General features: G+C 41.3%; 2 protein-coding genes across 2 annotated transcripts; both read left to right on the top strand.

Moving 5' to 3' along the window:
* Positions 1-4,466: 4,466 nt before the first annotated feature.
* On the top strand, positions 4,467-5,529 carry LOC107703665 (uncharacterized). The gene is made up of 4 exons (XM_016506390.1): positions 4,467-4,626; positions 4,705-4,964; positions 5,065-5,360; positions 5,500-5,529. The coding sequence occupies exons 1-4, from the start codon at positions 4,556-4,558 to the stop codon at positions 5,527-5,529; spliced, it is 657 nt and encodes a 218-aa protein (XP_016361876.1). The 5' UTR covers positions 4,467-4,555.
* An 82-nt stretch (positions 5,530-5,611) lies between these two features.
* Positions 5,612-18,099, top strand: LOC107703664 (polymeric immunoglobulin receptor-like). The gene is made up of 5 exons (XM_016506389.1): positions 5,612-5,615; positions 5,958-6,260; positions 11,463-11,780; positions 11,858-12,139; positions 17,912-18,099. Exons 1-5 carry the CDS (start codon positions 5,612-5,614, stop codon positions 18,097-18,099), a joined length of 1,095 nt encoding a protein of 364 aa, XP_016361875.1.
* Positions 18,100-18,229: the final 130 nt, after the last annotated feature.

The raw sequence follows: 18,229 nt of genomic DNA, 5'->3' as shown, positions 1-18,229 counted from the left end.
GATTAGTCATCCCATGCACCTGTGTTTCCCCAATCATCCCCTGTATTTAAGTCCCAGTCTGTGCAGTCTGTCTCTGGCGGGTCTACTCGTTGTGTACGTGTGTTTGCGCCAGCGCCCTTTGTGTGGATTTACCCTGTGTTCCTTGTATTAAAGACTTTTGGTTGTACTCCTCGTCAGTGTTGGGGGTAACGCATTACAAGTAAGGTATTCGGTCAATCACATCGCACTGGATAGCTAGCCAATCAGAGCACACCTCGCTTTTCAGACCGATTGTCAGGATCATGGACTGTCCGTGTCATGTTTTGCCCCTGTTTCTGTTCCCTTATTTAGTCATGTTCCTGTCCTCGTTTTGTTAATTAGTTTGATTAGTCATCCCATGCACCTGTGTTTCCCCAATCATCCCCTGTATTTAAGTCCCAGTCTGTGCAGTCTGTCTCTGGCGGGTCTACTCGTTGTGTACGTGTGTTTGCGCCAGCGCCCTTTGTGTAATGCAATATTGTAATGCATTACTTTTAAAAGTAACTTTCCCCAACACTGCTCCTCGTTTCCCTCGTACTCCTTCCAACAGCGTACCATGACAGAAGACCCGACCAAAGACAGTAACCTCCGTGTGTTTCCCCTCCGTTTGTTTTCCTTTTTTTCCTCTGTGTTTTCTTTTGTTCCCGTTGTTTCCATGGATCCCCTCCTTCACCCCGAATTCCTCCTCCTCCTCCTGCTGGAGCAGAGGGACAGATCTCTTGAGGACCATACAAGACTGTTCCGGCTGTTAGCTAGCACCACCAGCTACCCGAGCGACGCACTCTGCTCATTCTATGATGCGAGCCAGAGCGCCGTCGTCCGAGGATGATCCTTGAGAGGATTTCGTTGCCTTCGTTGAGTGGACTCTGGCGAGAAATGGATCACCATCCTACCCCGTGGATGATCTCGTCAGATCCACTCCAGACCCAGAGACCTGCCCACCATCTCCCCGCGATGTGGAGCATCAGCCCGAGCCCACCGTTGACAGAGAGCTATTTCCAGCCACAATACCCGTCACGAGGGAGAAGGCCGCGGACGGTGTGAGCGTGGAGAGGAGCTCCGTCCCCTGCACTGTGGCTGAGGGTGAGCTGAATATGGCCCAGTCCAGAGCACCCTCCAGTGCCCGCTCCTCGAAAGCACCCTCCAGTGCCCGCACCTCGAAAGCGCCCTCAAGTGTCCGCTCCTCCAGAGCGCCATCCTGTTCCAGTGTTCAGCCTAGCGGGGTCTCCCGATCCAGAGTTTGGCCCTGAATGCCCGGAGGCTCACAAATGCCTACCCTCCCACCCGCTCCAGCCTCCTCCACCGCTGTCGTCTGGCAGCCCCTCTGCTCACTCTCAGCCCACCATCAATACGGTCGCCATGGCTGGAGAATCCCTCACCTCCGCCTCCAGCCTCTGAGGACCGGACTCTCTCCACCGGGCTCCCTCGTCCCTCCGGCTTCACCTTGGTCGGGCGTTGACCCACCATCGCCTCAGGACTCCGCTCCTCCGGCTGCTCCTCATTGCTCAGACCCACTGGCTCCATTGGGCTCCTTCCTCCCGCCAGCTCAAACTTGGTACTCAGTCACATGCTAAAAAGTCTCCTGAGTCTCCGGATCTCCGCATCCGCCTCGGTCGCCAGAGCCCTCGGCTCCACCTTGGCCCCCCGGATCCTCGGCATCCCCTTGGATCGTTGGCTCTCCATCTCCGCCTCGGGCTCCTCTGCCACCTGCTCCGCCGCCGTTGGTCGGGACCCTGGAGTCGGCGGCCATTCCTCCCACTCTCAGCCCACCATCAATACGGTCACCGTGGGTCGACATTATGGCTGTGGCCTGGGTCCAGCTGGGCTCCTCCTGCTCCAAGCCCCTCCTGTCTCCTCCCTGGCTCCTCCCTCCATCGTCTCCTCCCTGGACTCTGTCTGCCGGCCCCCTCCCGGACATCCGTCCTCCTCCTGAGCCTCCTCCTTAGTTCCCACCCCTCTGGGAACCTCTGTTGTTCTACGGTGCGAGGACGCATCTTCCGGGAGGGGCGTAATGTCAGGATCATGGACTGTCTGTGTCATGTTTTGCCCCTGTTTCTGTTCCCTTATTTGGTCATGTTCCTGTCCTCGTTTTGTTATTTAATTTGATTAGTCATCCCATACACCTGTGTTTCCCCAATCATCCCCTGTATTTAAGTCCCAGTCTGTGCAGTCTGTCTCTGTCGGGTCTACTCGTTGTGTACGTGTGTTTGCTCCAGCGCCCTTTGTGTGGATTTATCCTGTGTTCCTTGTATTAAAGACTTTTTATTGTACTCCTCGTTTCCCTCGTACTCCTTCCAACAGCGTACCATGACACCGATGAGCTTTGTAAAAATCGGCGCATTTCAGAAAGGTGGGGCATAAAGGAGAAACAATAATGTACAGTATGTGGAAAATACTGTGTTTTTTTTTTTTTTTACCCTAAACCGCATAAACATATTTCATTACACCAAATACACAAAATAATCTTATTTTTTAGCAACGTCATATGACCCCTTTAATTTTTCTGGATTCTGTTTTTTTTTTTTTTTTTTCATTTTTCTGGACTCTGTTTTAACTGTTAAATTAAATTGTAGTAATCAAACAGCAGATCTAATTAATTGAAATAATAAAACTTATCAAATGTAACAACAATTTATTATTTATTTATTTGTACAATAATAGGACCCTATGAAATGCTATCTATCTATGTATTTATTTATTTATTCAATAAATTCTGTGTTGCCTGTTTTAATTTTTTCTGGATGTATGATTTAATACAAATTTATTATCAAAAGTGGTGGAAACAAGAAGAAGGTGTCAAAACATTAACTTTCAAAATATAATCAAATGAAAATGTAACTATTAATTTCATTTTTTGCCAACAAAGTGCTGCACAACAGATGTTTACTGTAAACTTACAGTTTTTCTCGATTGCTTAAACACATTTCTTGACATTGTGACTCCTTTTCTCGAAACTCTAAACACAAATCCATAACTTCTCACCCAATTCCCCATACTTGCTATTTTCAGGTCAAAATAAAGCTCTCCACTCAAAACTTTTCAATCTTGCTGAAAAAAACAAACTTCGCCCTCAGACATGACACACAAGCCCTCAGAAACACACACACAACAACATAGTCTTACACACTAATGAGATCAATTCATAACACTTGCAAAAACCTTCTTTTGGCAATCAGGTATCATTTTACAGCTCAATGTCTATTACAGTATGTGTGTGTGCGTGCGTGCGTGCGTGCGTGCGTGTGTGTGTGTGATATTTCGATAGTTTTCTCAAATTAAATGGTGAATTGCTGGTGAAGTGACTGTAAGTCACAAAGAATGAAATGCTGAGACTTGAGGTTAAACATCAACATGTAGCCTCCATAAATTCTCAATAAAAACTTTTGTGGACGTCTGACAGAAATAAAGTAAATCTGGGGTGCGTTTCCCAAAAGCATTGTTAGCTGGTAAGTTCTATTGAACTCTATTGATAACGACGGAACTTGCAACCTTAGTTGTTTTTGGGAAACGCACCCCTGGTTAGTAATGAGTGAAGCTGCTGCTGCTGTTTGTGAGTTGTTTCATCGTCCTCTGCTGAGATCTTGAGAGATTTAATGTCTTTTTATATATTATTTTTATATTTTATAATGTCAGTACTTTTTTGGCACCAGCTCCTCCTCTGCCATGCTGCTAGCTCATGTTGATTTTTTTCCCCTTAATACTTCACCACACATGAAAGTGAAAATGTTATATATATATATAATAATATATATTATTAAATAATATAAAATAATTTTGTAAGACTTTTTAATTTGACTCAATAATTTAATTATACAAAATAAATAAAAAATACAATGCAATAAAGTAACCACACTTTTATTGAAAGTAAAACAAAAAATTGGACAGAAAATATATTAATATTAAATATAAATATATTATTTTTATTCAGTTCTATGCAACAGAATCAGATTTAACAGATTTTGTTTGTTTGTTTGTTTGTTTAATTATGCAAATACTCCTGCAAAGCTATTATTATCAGAGCATGTGAGCAGAGCATAACATCACGAGAGGGTAGCATCATTTTACCAGCGTTGCCCAGTACAGCTGCACTGAAAATGTGTGTAATTTTCTTTCTTTTTGTTCCTCCTTTCTTCATTTTCTCTCTCCATCTGGCAGCTAATGTTAATATGAGAATGTATATATGTAATGCCTTTTGTTCATTGTATCTCATGTTCACCTCATGTACATTATATTGTCGCCCTCTAGTAGAAGATTTAAATGATGCAGATCAATTCACTTGAAGGTCATTTGTCCTTATATCAAGAACATAAAACCTGTTTGAGCTCTCAGTATCAGACAGTGTAACTGCACTAGGTGGCGCTCTTTCAGTGTGATTAATGTGATGTTCAGTCAGTGGTGATGGTGGGAGGAGCCAGTAAAGCTGCTCATTACTGATAAAGAGCTGAATAAAGAGGAAGTAACTAAAGCAGACAGATGTAGAGACAGAGAGATTCACACAGAGATCATTCAGCATAAAGAAGACTGAACTCAACTCACAATGAAGATCCTCCTCATCTTCCTCACTTTCTACCTGATCTCAGGTCAGAGCTTTTCTCTTTCATCACTGCAGTAATGATGCTGTTTTCTGTTCATCAGCTTTCTGATCACAGTATCAATCTGATTGACAGCTGCAGTGAGATGCTTTAGCATCACGGGATATTCTGGAGGAAGTCTTCTTGTCGATTCTGGGAAACTTTGGTTCCGTGACTCTGCTAAATATATGGCCAAATTACCTGAGTGGAGAACAATAATAAATGATACAAAACATAAATGGATTAAAGAAGGACGATTCACACTTTACCGAAACAATGAGGGAAACCTAATGATCTACATCAGAGAACTGAACACACAAGCGTTTCCATTAGGCGTATTTTCAATTCGCAATTTCAATTTGCGCAATTTGAAGGGTAATGGAAACGCGCCTATTGTAGAACATTTTGTCTCTATTTAGTATAACTACTGATGAAAGCATATGCTAAACATATTTCACTATTTTGTGAATGACAGGTTCATGTTGTAAAGTGTCAAAGAGAGTGATGGTGAATATTGGAGAAACTGCCAATTTCAGCTGTGAATATTCACAGAATCATATTACTGATCCCAAGATCATATTCAAAGAAGGAGAAGACTCAATTGAGACGATTTACAGCAGATGGAAGAAGAAAGAAAGATTCAGTATTTCTGATGACGAACATAAACACATCTTCAGTGTGAGAATCACTGCTGTGACACCAGATGATGGAGGAGTTTATTTATGTGGAGTTTGGATCAACAGAGACTCGTACAGTTACACAATTTCAGCTGTGAATATTCACAGAATCATATTAATGATCCCAAGATCATATTCAAAGAAGGAAAATACTCCATTGAGATGATTTACAGCAGATGGAAGAAGAAAGAAAGATTCAGTATTTCTGATGACGAACATAAACACATCTTCAGTGTGAGAATCACTGCTGTGACACCAGATGATGGAGGAGTTTATTTATGTGGAGTTTGGGACTACAGACAATCATACAGTTACTCCATTATTAACACTGTTCATCTACATATTATGAGTGAGTAATAGAAACTATCAATGTCTTCTAGAAAATAGTATTTGCTTGTAGTATTTGTGAGATGTCAAATTTGATAAATGTGATTCAGTCAGATATTTCTGTTTGACAGATAAGTTGAATGTTTATAAAGTAATCGGCTCCTCAGACTGATGATCAAGTGTGAACATCCTCAATACAAAACCAAAGCAAAATACATCTGTAAAGAATCAGATAAATCTTCAGCGAGGAATAATCTGTCTGTGTGTGTGTGTGTGTGTGTGTGTGTGTGTGTGTGTGTGTGTGTGTGTGTGTGTGTGTGTGAGTTTTTCTTTCGATTTTTATGCAATTTCTCTCGGTTTACAGATGCAACGTTTGTGACTGAATCTGTGTATCTTGGTGGAGAAGTCAACATCACCTGTCAGGTCCCAAAGAAACATAAAGTTAATTTATGCAAAGAGCTTGATGATCACATCTGCCAAACCATCAGTTCATCTAAAGTGACAGAAATGAATCCTTCATCTGAGAGAAATGAAGAGAGAGTTGTTAGAGTGAGCATCAGTAATGTGAGTGTGAGAGATGCTGGAGTTTACTGGTGTGGAGCAGAAACCAGAGACACATATCTGACTTTCATCTCCCTGAACACTAAAATTCAGGTCAACCTCATCAGTGAGTCCATTCAGATGATTTTAAGTGTAACTTCACTGATTTTCGAACCACTTTTTATTGTTATAATGTCGGTTGCATATCTAAATGAACAATATTCACTTGTTCTCTGTGTTTCGTGGGCCAATAAATGTTTTGTTTTATTTATAAGCAAAAGTCAAAGCTCCGGGGCTTTTGTGAACAGATTATACTTCGGCATACAGATTAGATTTTGGCATTTTTGTATCCATGCCCACAGACATTTGGATCGACAGAGGATTATTAACAAAATGTTTATTGTAAAAGTAGTTCCCCTTCTAGGGAACTCAACACTGCGCCCCTTAGGGGGCACATTCGGGAATGCAGCCTGCATGACCGGTGTCTGAAGCACGTGTGAAACAACGCCAATCTATTGGCCCACCTGTCCCATGATGTCCCGGGATTCCCGGAAGTATAAAAGGGCACCTGCTGAATACGTCATCCACTCTTTGCTGTATTCAGGAGCCGTCTGTTTGAAGTGCATGTGATAGACCAGGGCAGGTGAGCGGTGTGGAGAGTGTGTGCCTCCGTTCCAGAGGTTTCTGGCACTTGAGGATGCGCACAATCTATCTGTCATCTGTTTTTGGTGAGGAGCTTGCACATTCAGTGCTCGAGGGCTCTAAACGCACTCATTGTGTGTGTTATCCAATAAGAAGCTCCATTCGCATTTGTCCCTCTTCTCGAGAGATGAGTGACAAGTGGTTGCGTCTCGTGGTTCGGGTCCCGCTGTTGCTGAGGCACGGCGAAGACTCGGATTGCGGGATTCACGGGGTTGAGATGCCCTTTTTGGGTTATCGGATCCCGCGAATAGTGCTCAAGTCGAGCAGCGCCTTAGGGAATGTGTGCCTCTGTGTTTGGATTCTAACACTCGAGGGCATTTTCTGCTTTTGTGTTTGTCTCAGCAAAAAGCATGCACGTTCAGAGTTACGCGCTCATTGTGATGAGTCACGATGTCTAGGCTCCACTCGCATTTGTTCCTATTCCCAAGGGATACGGAACAGAGCGTTTATGTCTCGCGGCCCGGTTCTGCCGTTGCCGCGGCACAGTTTATCTCACCTCGCGTTCATCGTTTTGATCTGCGGCATCCGCACATACTCTCTATACGGGTTGTCAGATGCCACAGATATTGTTGGGTTGTTATGATGATGAAGTGTGAGCACGGATTCGTTTCAGCCCTGATCCTGCGAGATCGTGGGCGGACCTATATTATGGGGAATATCTTTTTGCTCTGGAATTTGGCGGTCTGAGGTTCAGCTATATTCTAGCCTAGATTCTAATAACTAGGTCGGGTTCCCCTGGGCACAAGTTCTCGAGTAAGTGCTGAAGCCTTTATTTAGGAATCTGCTATTCGAGGATAGCTGTGTTCCAGCGCGGAGACCGCTTTCCTTTTTAGGGTTTTTAGATTGTGGTCTCCGTGAGCCCCTTGCCTGGACTGTGCTGTCTCCCCTTTGGGGTTTTAAATAGATGACCCACTTCCGTGGCCTGGGCAATCTTCAGCCTTATCTGAGAGAACTGCTATTCCAGGATAGCTGTGTCCAGCCCTCTAGTGCTATGGCTACTGCTTACATCAGGCTTGATCTCAGACTATGATGTTTGTGTTCGCTCTTTAGCGAATCATTTACTGATGGTCTGGATCTCTCTCTTGTGAGATCTTCTAGTCAATAGCATGGTCCTTTGCTAGCCTACTGTGGGACTGACACGGACTGGGGACCTCCTTAATATAGCCTTCTGAGGTTGGTTATATTCCAGCCATTGTTTTGGCAGGATGGGCTTACTTGAATATAGCTACCTGTGGCTAGGATAGCTATGTGCTAGCTCAGTGATCGCTCCCCTGCTTAGGGTTTTTAAGTAGCGGTCTTTTAAGCCCTTTCCTAGACAGTGTTGCCTCCCCTCTTTGGGTCGTAAGTAGACAGTCCACTCTTTGTGGTCTGGTGGTTTCAGTCGGTCCCCCGTTGTGGTAGCCCTTCCTAGGTACATAGCTATCTGAGGATATCTGTGTGCTAGCTCAGTGACTGCTCCCCTTTTTAGGGTCTTTAAGTAATGATCTCTTTGAGCCCTTGCCTAGACAGTGCTATCTCCACTACTAGGGTAGTAAGTAGATAGCCCACTCTATGTGGTCTGGGCAGCTCTGTAGGAAGACTATCTAGGCTCTGATGCGGATTGGGGACCTCCTTAGTATAGCCATCTGAGGGTGGTTATATTCCAGCTATTGGTTGGGCTTACCTGAATACAGCTATCTGAGGCTAGATGTGTTCCATTGCGGCTGCGGTAAGCCCTCTAATGGAGTGGTCCCTTTTCCTAGAGCCTAGCTATCTGAGGATAGCTATGTGCTAGCTCAGTGATCGCTCCTCTGCTTAGGGTTTTAAGTAGCGGTCTTTTGAGCCCATACCTAGACAGTGCTGTCTCCCCTCTTTGGGTCGTAAGTAGACAACCCACTCTATGTGGTCTGGGTAGTTTCAGTCGGTCCCCCTTCTGGTAGCCCTTCCCACATACATAGCTATCTGAGGGTATCTGTGTGCTAGCTCAGTGACTTCTCCCCTTTTTAGGGTCTTTAAGTAATGATCTCTTTGAGCCCTTGCCTAGACAGTGCTATCTCCACTACTAGGGTAGTAAGTAGATAGCTCACTCTATGTGGTCTGGGCAGCTCTGTAGGAAGACTATCTAGGCTCTGATGAGGATTGGGGACCTCCTTATCCCCCTTCTGGTAGCCCTTCCTAGGTACATAGCTATCTGAGGATATCGATATGCCAGCTCAGTGATTGCTCCCTTAGATAGACAGGGGAGATAGACAGTGCTATCTCCCCTGCTAGGGTATTAAGTAGATAGCCCACTCTATGTGGTCTGGGCAGCTCTGTAGGAAGACTATCTAGGCTCTGATGCGGATTGGGGACCTCCTTAGTATAGCCATCTGAGGGTGGTTATATTCCAGCTATTGGTTGGGCTTACCTGAATACAGCTATCTGAGGCTAGATGTGTTCCATTGCGGCTGCGGTAAGCCCTCTAATGGAGTGGTCCCTTTTCCTAGAGCCTAGCTATCTGAGGATAGCTATGTGGTAGCTCAGTGATCGCTCCCCTGCTTGGGGTTTTAAGTAGCTGTCTTTTGAGCCCTTACCTAGAGAGCACTGTCTCCCCTGTTTGGGTCATTTGTTTTGGCAGGATGGGCTTACTTGAATATAGCTACCTGTGGCTAGGATAGCTATGTGCTAGCTCAGTGATCGCTCCCCTGCTTGGGGTTTTAAGTAGCTGTCTTTTGAGCCCTTACCTAGACAGCACTGTCTCCCCTGTTTGGGTCATAAGTAGACAGCCCACTCTTTGTGGTCTGCGTAGTTTCAGACGGTCCCCCTTTGTGGTAGCCCTTCCTAGCTACATAGCTATCAGAGAATATCTGTGTGCTAGCTCAGTGACTCCTCCCCTTTTTAGGGTCTTTAAGTAGTGGTCTCTTTGAGCCCTTGCCTAGACAGTACTATCTCCCCTGCTAGGGTAGTAAGTAGATAGCCCACTCTCTGTGGTATGGGCAGCTCTGTAGGAAGATTATCTTGGCTATGTTATTCTGGTCCACAAGCCTTCATAAGACCTTAGGGACATAGCTATCTGAGGAGCTCAGCAGCTACCCTCTTTACCTGGGATTTAAGTAGTATCTCTTATAGATGCTCCTATAGAGGCTTTCTAGTTGGCCTCCTCAGTGGTCTTGTGTATCCAGGCTAGTTCTGCTCACAAAGCATAACTATCTGAGGATAGCTGTGCTCTTAACTTGGATGCGATGTTCCCCTTGATCCATTCGGGTTCCCCCATTTCTGCCAAGTTGCGTGAGCGGCCCGTGGCATCAGTGGCATGGCCCTGTCACTTCCTTGGTGCTCTCCCACCAGGTGCACAGTGTTGAGTTCCCTAGAAGGGGAACGTCGCAGGTTGTGCATGTAACCATGGTTCCCCGAGAGGGAACGAGACACTGTGCCCCCTTGCCATACCTTCGGCCTGTTTGTCTACGTCTCCTTCAGACAGCTAAAGTGGATGACGTATTCAGCAGGTGCCCTTTTATACTTCCGGGCATCTCGCCTATGACGTCATGGGCCAGGTGGGCCAATAGATTGGCGTTGTTTCACATGTGCTTCAGACACCGGTCATGCAGGCTGCATTTCCCAATGTGCCCCCTAGGGGGCGCAGTGTCTCGTTCCCTCTCGGGGAACCATGGTTACATGCGTAACCTGAGACGTTTTATCACTGGAAATTGTGACAGCATTATGGTAAAAATGGAACACTATGGCAACAGCTATCTTACCTGTATGGGACACCGTTTTGATTCGGTGGAATTGACAGAATCTGTTTTTTTTTTGTTTGTTTTGTAGTCTTTCAGTTTGAAATGTTGACTACAAACAGAGTTTTTTTTTTTTTCAGATTTACCATCGCTCTGTTCTCACTATATTTATGATTCTTTACTGTCTATAACATGCTGGATCTTTAGCTGGAAACACTCACTCTCACTCACTCTTGCTAAACGTTTACTTTTTAAATTCTTGCATCCAGGAATGATGCCATTATATGACAGAAAGTTTGTTAAGAAGTATTTCCTACTAAACAAAGGCAGTATTTGACTCCGGTCAAGCGTATCCATAGCAGACTGGTGGGAGTGGCCTTGGATGGCAACATGCCCAGTACATTATGGGTTTTGAAGTTTTTCATACCTATTTGGCATGAGGGAGGACATCAGCATTGTTTCTTTGTTTTCCCTATTCAGGTAGCACTGATTTTTTTCACCTTTCTCCTACATAGACAGCCCATTTTGCCAGGAGTGAAGTTCCCCTTTAATTGCAGTAAACACAGTATATTCAGAATCATTTGTGTTAAATGTCTGTGTTTGTTTGTTCACAGTGCCTCCATTAGTGAGGCATGAAGGAGATGCTGTGACACCAGATGATGCAGGAGTTTATTTATGTGGAGTTTGGATCAACAGAGACTCATACAGTTACTCCATTATTAACACTGTTCATCTACATATTATGAGTGAGTAGGACAAACTCAATCAAATCTTGTTTAAACGTTTCTGAAATTTGCAGCAGAGTTGATTAGATGTGATATTATTTAGGAGCAGGAACATGAGCAGTTAAAGTATGATTGTTTACATTATAAACCAAATAGATAAATATATTATAAGCACATTAATGTTGTAATTTACTTGTTCTTTATTTAAAGTGCCTCCAGTAGTGAGACATGAAGGAGAATCTGCTGAGATCATCTGCCCTTATGATTCAATCTATAAATCAAAGCCAAAGTCTCTCTGTAAGGGGAAGTGCTCCACTAGAGACAGAAATACTCTTAATGAGACTGTGAGAGAAGAGAAAGAGACCAAGACTGGCAGATTGACTCTGAATGATAACGTCACTGCACGTGTTTTCACTGGGACCATCACTGGACTGACAGCAGAGGATGCTGGGAAATACTGGTGTGCAGTGACATTAGAAACAGACCTCAATTATCTTTACACTCATCTGATCGTCATCATGAACGAGGGTGAGGAAGGTTTCTGCATCTGAATATGTGAAACTACGGCTGTGAATTGATGTTCTTGTGTCTGTAAACATTTCCAGAGCTGAACTTGACTAAGTATGAAGGAGACGACGTGTCAATCCAGTGCAAACATCATGATGAAGATCAGAAAAGCTTCTGCAAAGCACATGAAGCCTCCATGTGTGTGAAGGATGGAGTTTCATTGGAGACGATCAGAGATGATCGATTCTCTTTCAGTGATGAATCATCTACTGGAGTCTTTACTGTGAACATCACTGATCTGAGAGAAGAGGATTCTGGGATATACTGGTGTGGAACTCACATCACCACTAAAGTGAATTTAAACGTCAGCAAGGATAAAGGTAAGACACTATATTTTATTTGTCATTAATGTGACATTAATATATTGTTTTTGTTGCTCCTAAATTTAATGCAGTAAAACTTGTGGGGTTTTTTTCCACACAACTAGATATTAATATAATAATCGGTCTTGTCGATATAAAAATTACTGACCTACTGCACATCTGGGTCTCTCTACATGGATATTGTATTATTTGAACTTTGTTTTAAACATGTACTGTCAACCACTATTATTTTCAGCAAACTTCTCTGTTTTGTTATTTTCATGTTCCTTGGTTCCTAATAATCTCAATCTCATATAAAAGCTTCCATATAAACCTTTAAAAGCTTTAGTTAACCCAAAGGTTGCGGGTTTGAGTCTCGGTACCAGCAGGAGTTGTAGGTGGGTGGAGTGAATGACCAGCACTCTCTTCCACCTTCAGTACTCACAACTGAGGTGCTCCTGAGCAAGGCACCAAACCCCCAATTGCTCCCCAGGTGCCGCAGCAAAAAATGGCTGCCGTGTGTGTTCACTACTCACTGCTGTGTGTGTGCACTTGGATAGGCACAAATTCTGAGTATGGGTTACCATACAGGTGCATCTCAATAAATTAGAATGTCGTGGAAAAGTTGTGTGCATTGCATTTATTTAATACACGAGTTTCACAATTTGAGTTGAATTACTGAAATAAATTAACTTTTCCATGACATTCTAATTTATTGAGATGCACCTGTATATATATATATTAGGGGTGGGCATTTTTCAGAAATATTGTATTTGAATATTTGGACTCATAAAAATTAATATTACTTTCGATTATTTATTTTAATTACTTTTAACGAGAAAGACATTATTTTTTAATAGTCAAGATTTTGTCACCATTTCTGAATAAGCTTATGATTGCATTATACAAAATGTTCTACAACAACGTTACGTTTTATCTCAAGGTTTTCTTTTAGTTGAAAACGTGTGTAAACAAACAAAACACACACACACACACACGTATATATATAATATAAAGAACAAAAGCATTCAAACTCAAGCAGAGCAAACGGAAAAAATAAAGCAGACTGCCAATTACAGTACAGAAAGTACATACACTCAAGTCTGCCTTTGTTTATTGTGTTTATATTGTTTCACATGTTAAGGTTGAGAAAACAATGATATCCACGTGCTCAGGTGAAAGTTGGCTCCTCAGTCTGATGACAGTAAGAATGCGTTCCAACACATAGAGTTCCAGAGACACAAAGATAACGGTGTGCTGAGCTTCTTACAGCGCTGTGTGTTTTCTGTTCTTAAAGGAAGCTTATGTCGCAAGATCATTTGGCTGTCGGATCAGCTCTCTTCTTGGCTCACTTGGGCTACAGCTGCGCTCACCTGCCATCATGAATGCAGTGATGAACAGCTGTCTTTCCTCAGTCGACTGGTGTTTGGATTTCATGTGATTCTCATTGTGGTGGTGATATTATGATAACTCAGATTCACTGATTAATTTGATCAAAAGTAATTCCATTTTCTAAGATCATTTTGATCAAAGTGATTCCAAACTTCGCGAGGCAGACGACGACATTCTGTGATCAAATACAAAATAAACTTGTTAACGCGCCACAGTGCAACCCAGTGAATTTAGTTATAACTGACTTTTAGTGTGCGTGCTTAGGATTTATCATAGATTCCCTGCATTTACGGCCAGCAAAGCAACATGCAGTAAAATTTGAATAGTGTTTTTATTTTTAGAAAAATAATTACAGATCGAATATTTTAATATATTCTACACACCCCTAATATATATATATATATATATATATATAGGCCTATATGTAAATACATACAAACATACGTACATACATATAACGCAGGTGTGCATTCAAATCATTTAATGCATAGATGGTGCTGCGCGCACACAGAAACATTCAGGAGCACAGAAACTTCCTATCAACGCTGCCCAGCCACTTTTATAAATAAAACAGCTTAACTACTGAATCGCTACATTATATTTCTCAGTAAAAAAAGAGGTAAAATCGCTGTTTTTAAAATAATAACTAAACTCACAGCTTTATTGTTTGTAGAGAGAGATGCACAGAAGCAGGTAATTCACACACTCAACTTGTATCCCTCTCTCTCTCTCTCATTTTAAAATATCATGGAGTATCTTCATATAGCAGTAATAGTAATAGTTGTATGTTAGTTTGCTTTTCTGAATTCAGCCAGCGAAAGATACAAATACAATTGTGGGTTTAGACATGTAAATGTAAATGTTTGTAAATGTCACTTGCTGATGTTGTGTTGTGATATGGTTAAGATCATTATCAGACAGAAAGCAAATGAGACACACTGAAGTGGTGAATCTTTACAGAAGGTTTTTGTATTCTTTAGTAGCATAAAGTGACTGCTTTGTGTTTGCAGGGTTGTTTAATACTGTGGTCAGTGTGCTCAACATGAGATGCTCTTCAGCTTGTGGTTTTCTTTTGATCAGTTTATCTTCTTCGAGTCAAACCAAGAAGCCCTTTAGCCAACAGCATGTGTGATAAAAAAAAAAACAAATGCATATCTTATCATCAGACTTTCCACTCCATAAAAACATGCTGTGAATTTGTTTAATATGAAAAGTTAAAATGTTCTTTATAGTATATCCCAGCTTTAGTCAGGTCATCTGAAATATTTGCTAAAGGGAAGTGTAATCTCAATCTCAAAAGTTTTTGCTAATACAGCAAGTCCAACCAACTCCAGTTGTAAGTGTGCATTATAAAATATCTGCTTTTCAGATGTTTCAAATGCAAAAAAGATGTAAACCTTCTCAGTAGAAGACAGTGAAAAGTGATGTCCAAATCGCAAACAAATCATTCTTTTTATATGCTTCAATAATATAATTGCATAAATATGACATAATTGTGTGATGACATAAACACACACACACACATATATATATATATATATATATACACACACACACACACACACACACACACACACAGTGGTTCATTGACACAAACTGTCAGAGAGAACCAGTTCATGGAAGAGAATTGGACTACCATAACTAAAAAGCAAACCATTCCGCAAAGGGCCAGTGAGGTTTAAGCTTCTACTCTATACGTTTCTACTCTTTCCTTTTCTCCTTATATGGCACTAAATGCCTCATTTCATATTTATGCAGTATATAAATTTGTATATTAAACATTAGAAAATAAAACATTTAAAAAAATGACTCAAACAGTATGTTGTTTGTAATGAATGCCACTGTAACTTATTTCATTTTATTTTAGGTCTACTTACATTTTTCATCCTTTTGTTCTGAATACAACAGTACAACATTTAGAGATGTGTTGTGGAGTAAGGGGATCTAAAATACATATTTATAATGTTTGTAAACATTTCATTTTATCTACTGGTATTTTACATGATTTTTGAATGTAATAATAAAATTCAATTGATATGTGATTTATCTGTTTTTTATTATTATTATTTTTTCTTTCTCTCTCAACTTAAGTTTGACCGGGTGCGACATACTTAGGTGCGACTTAAACTCTGGAAAATAAGGTAAATTAAAATAATTGTGCTGTATTATTAAAAAGTGCATATTTACAGATGGGGACCATTTGTTTCAATAAAACAAGTACATCGTTACTCCCACCCTGTAACTTTGGGTTTAATCACAGTTATTATTATGAGGTGGACCTATAGCCTATAAGGGGTCCCTGGCCTGAAAAGGTTCGAGAACCACTGTGTTAGATGAGGCAGACATCCAAAATGATCAGAGGTGGGCGGTCTTCAGGACAGATTTGAGAAGGACTGCAAAGGGCCTCAGTGAACTTACATGTACGTTTTACTGTCGCCCTCTAATGGAAGATATAAATGATGCAGATCAGTTTACTTCGAGAACATAAAACCTGTTTGAGCTCTCAGTATCAGACAGTGTAACTGCACTAGGTGGCGCTCTTTCAGTGTGATTAATGTGATGTTCAGTCAGTGGTGATGGTGGGAGGAGCCAGTAAAGCTGCTCATTACTGATAAAGAGCTGAATAAAGAGGAAGTAACTAAAGCAGACAGATGTAGAGACAGAGAGATTCACACAGAGATCATTCAGCATAAAGAAGACTGAACTCAACTCACAATGAAGATCCTCCTCATCTTCCTCACTTTCTACCTGATCTCAGGTCAGAGCTTTTCTCTTTCATCACTGCAGTAATGATGCTGTTTTCTGTTCATCAGCTTTCTGATCACAGTATCAATCTGATTGACAGCTGCAGTGAGATGCTTTAGCGTCACGGGATATTCTGGAGGAAGTCTTCTTGTTGATTCTGGGAAACTTTGGTCCAGTGACTCTGCTAAATATATGGCCAAATTACCTGAGTGGAGAACAATAATAAATGATAAGAAACATGATAAATGGATTAATGAAGGAAGATTCACACTTTATCGAAACAGTGAGGGAAACCTCATGATCTTCATCAGAGAACTCAATCAACATGATGCTGGAAGATACGCAATTGATGTTCTTCACAACCAGCGTATATATATGACTGTGAATGTGAAAGAAGAAGAAGGTCAGTCATTTTACGATCAAAGTCTTTTAGTAAAACCACTGATCATGTCAATGCATTTACATTCATAAAATACATTTCGCTATGTAAATCACAGAGTCATGTTGTAAAGTGTCAAAGAGAGTGATGGTGAATATTGGAGAATCTGCCAATTTCAGCTGTGAATATTCACAGAATCATATTAATGATCCCAAGATCATATTCAAAGAAGAAAAAGACTCCATTGAGATGATTTACAGCAGATGGAAGAAGAAAGAAAGATTCAGTATTTCTGATGATGAACATAAACACATCTTCAGTGTGAGAATCACTGCTGTGACACCAGATGATGGAGGAGTTTATTTATGTGGAGTTTGGATCAACAGAGACTCGTACAGTTACTCCATTATTAACACTGTTCACCTACATATTATGAGTGAGTAGAACAAACACTTAAGTCAAATTGGGTATAAATGTTTCTGCAATCTGTGTTTGTAGCAGATTTGATTGTGATATTTGTGATTGACAGATAAAGTGGGTGTTTTTAAAGCAGGCATGTCCAATCGAGTTTAGCTCCAATAATTAAACACACCTGAACCAGCCAATCAAGGTCTTCAGAATTTCTAGAAACTTCCAGATAAGTGTGTTGGAGCAGTTTGGAGCTAAACCTTTGGAAGCAGGATTGGACGCCCTGGTTTAGAGATAATGAGCTGAAGGTTCAGAGTCTCAGTTTAATATGGCTATAAAGAATTAACGGTCTTTATTCAGGAAACCCACAGACCACACGAGACTCAACAGAGCGACGAAGCCGAACCTGTACAGTTCTGCAGAAGAGAGACTGAAATACACTCATTCAACTGCAGAGTAGTGCAGCTTTTATATAGAATGAAATACTGTACATATGAAGCTGTGCATGACAACTCTCAGTGATGTTGGTCAGTAAGAGATCATCAGACGACGCCAAAGCCATGCTTTAAATGTTTCATTTATGTACAATTTGTTAAGGCTCACAGTTGCTCTTTATTTATAACCTGTAAGTGTTAAAACAGATATTTGTATTGGATATAAAACATGCTGAGTTGGATTTCATGTTCAACTTTATCAGAATCAGAGCAGCTTCATGCTACAGATTAGACATCACTTTAACTCATGTTCTTGATAAATGTGTGAATTGAACATAAACATCATCATTTAGAATATTTGTGTAGATATTATTTCAATTATGTATACTGTATCTCTTTAATTATTACTCTTTTGGTGTGTTTTATTCTCAGATTTCTCCGTGATCTCCATTATTAGTGTGTGTGTGATTCTGCTGCTGATCGGTGGATTCACTCTGACTGTGTGCAAATTAAGACACAAGAGACGAGGTGACACACACACACACAGGCCAGTTCACTCACAGTTACCCACAATCCCCTCTGATGAGCTGCTGTACGCTACAGTTTCTCATCCCCACTGAATATATATATATATATATATATATATATATATTTGCAGTACTGTGGAAGTCACTGGCTACCATCAACAGTTTGGCTACTGACATTCTTCAAAAAAAATTATTTTGTGTTCAACAGAAAAAAGAAACTCGT

Source organism: Sinocyclocheilus anshuiensis, unplaced genomic scaffold (genome assembly GCF_001515605.1).
Source record: "Sinocyclocheilus anshuiensis isolate Anshui unplaced genomic scaffold, SAMN03320099.WGS_v1.1 scaffold274, whole genome shotgun sequence".
Taxonomy (NCBI): domain Eukaryota; kingdom Metazoa; phylum Chordata; class Actinopteri; order Cypriniformes; family Cyprinidae; genus Sinocyclocheilus; species Sinocyclocheilus anshuiensis.
This window is presented reverse-complemented; position numbering and strand designations above follow the sequence as displayed.

Bases quoted from the DNA above. Each gene is read 5' to 3' on its own strand.
- LOC107703665 (XM_016506390.1), top strand. From the start codon at position 4,556: ATGAAGATCCTCCTCATCTTCCTCACTTTCTACCTGATCTCAGGTCAG. The intron at 4,627-4,704 runs GTAATGATGCTG...GAGATGCTTTAG, and splicing joins TTTTCTCTTTCATCACTGCA to CATCACGGGATATTCTGGAG. The intron at 4,965-5,064 runs GTAATGGAAACG...TGTGAATGACAG, and splicing joins CAATTTGCGCAATTTGAAGG to GTTCATGTTGTAAAGTGTCA.
- LOC107703664 (XM_016506389.1), top strand. The intron at 6,261-11,462 runs GTGAGTCCATTC...CTTTATTTAAAG, and splicing joins AATTCAGGTCAACCTCATCA to TGCCTCCAGTAGTGAGACAT. The intron at 11,781-11,857 runs GTGAGGAAGGTT...AAACATTTCCAG, and splicing joins GATCGTCATCATGAACGAGG to AGCTGAACTTGACTAAGTAT.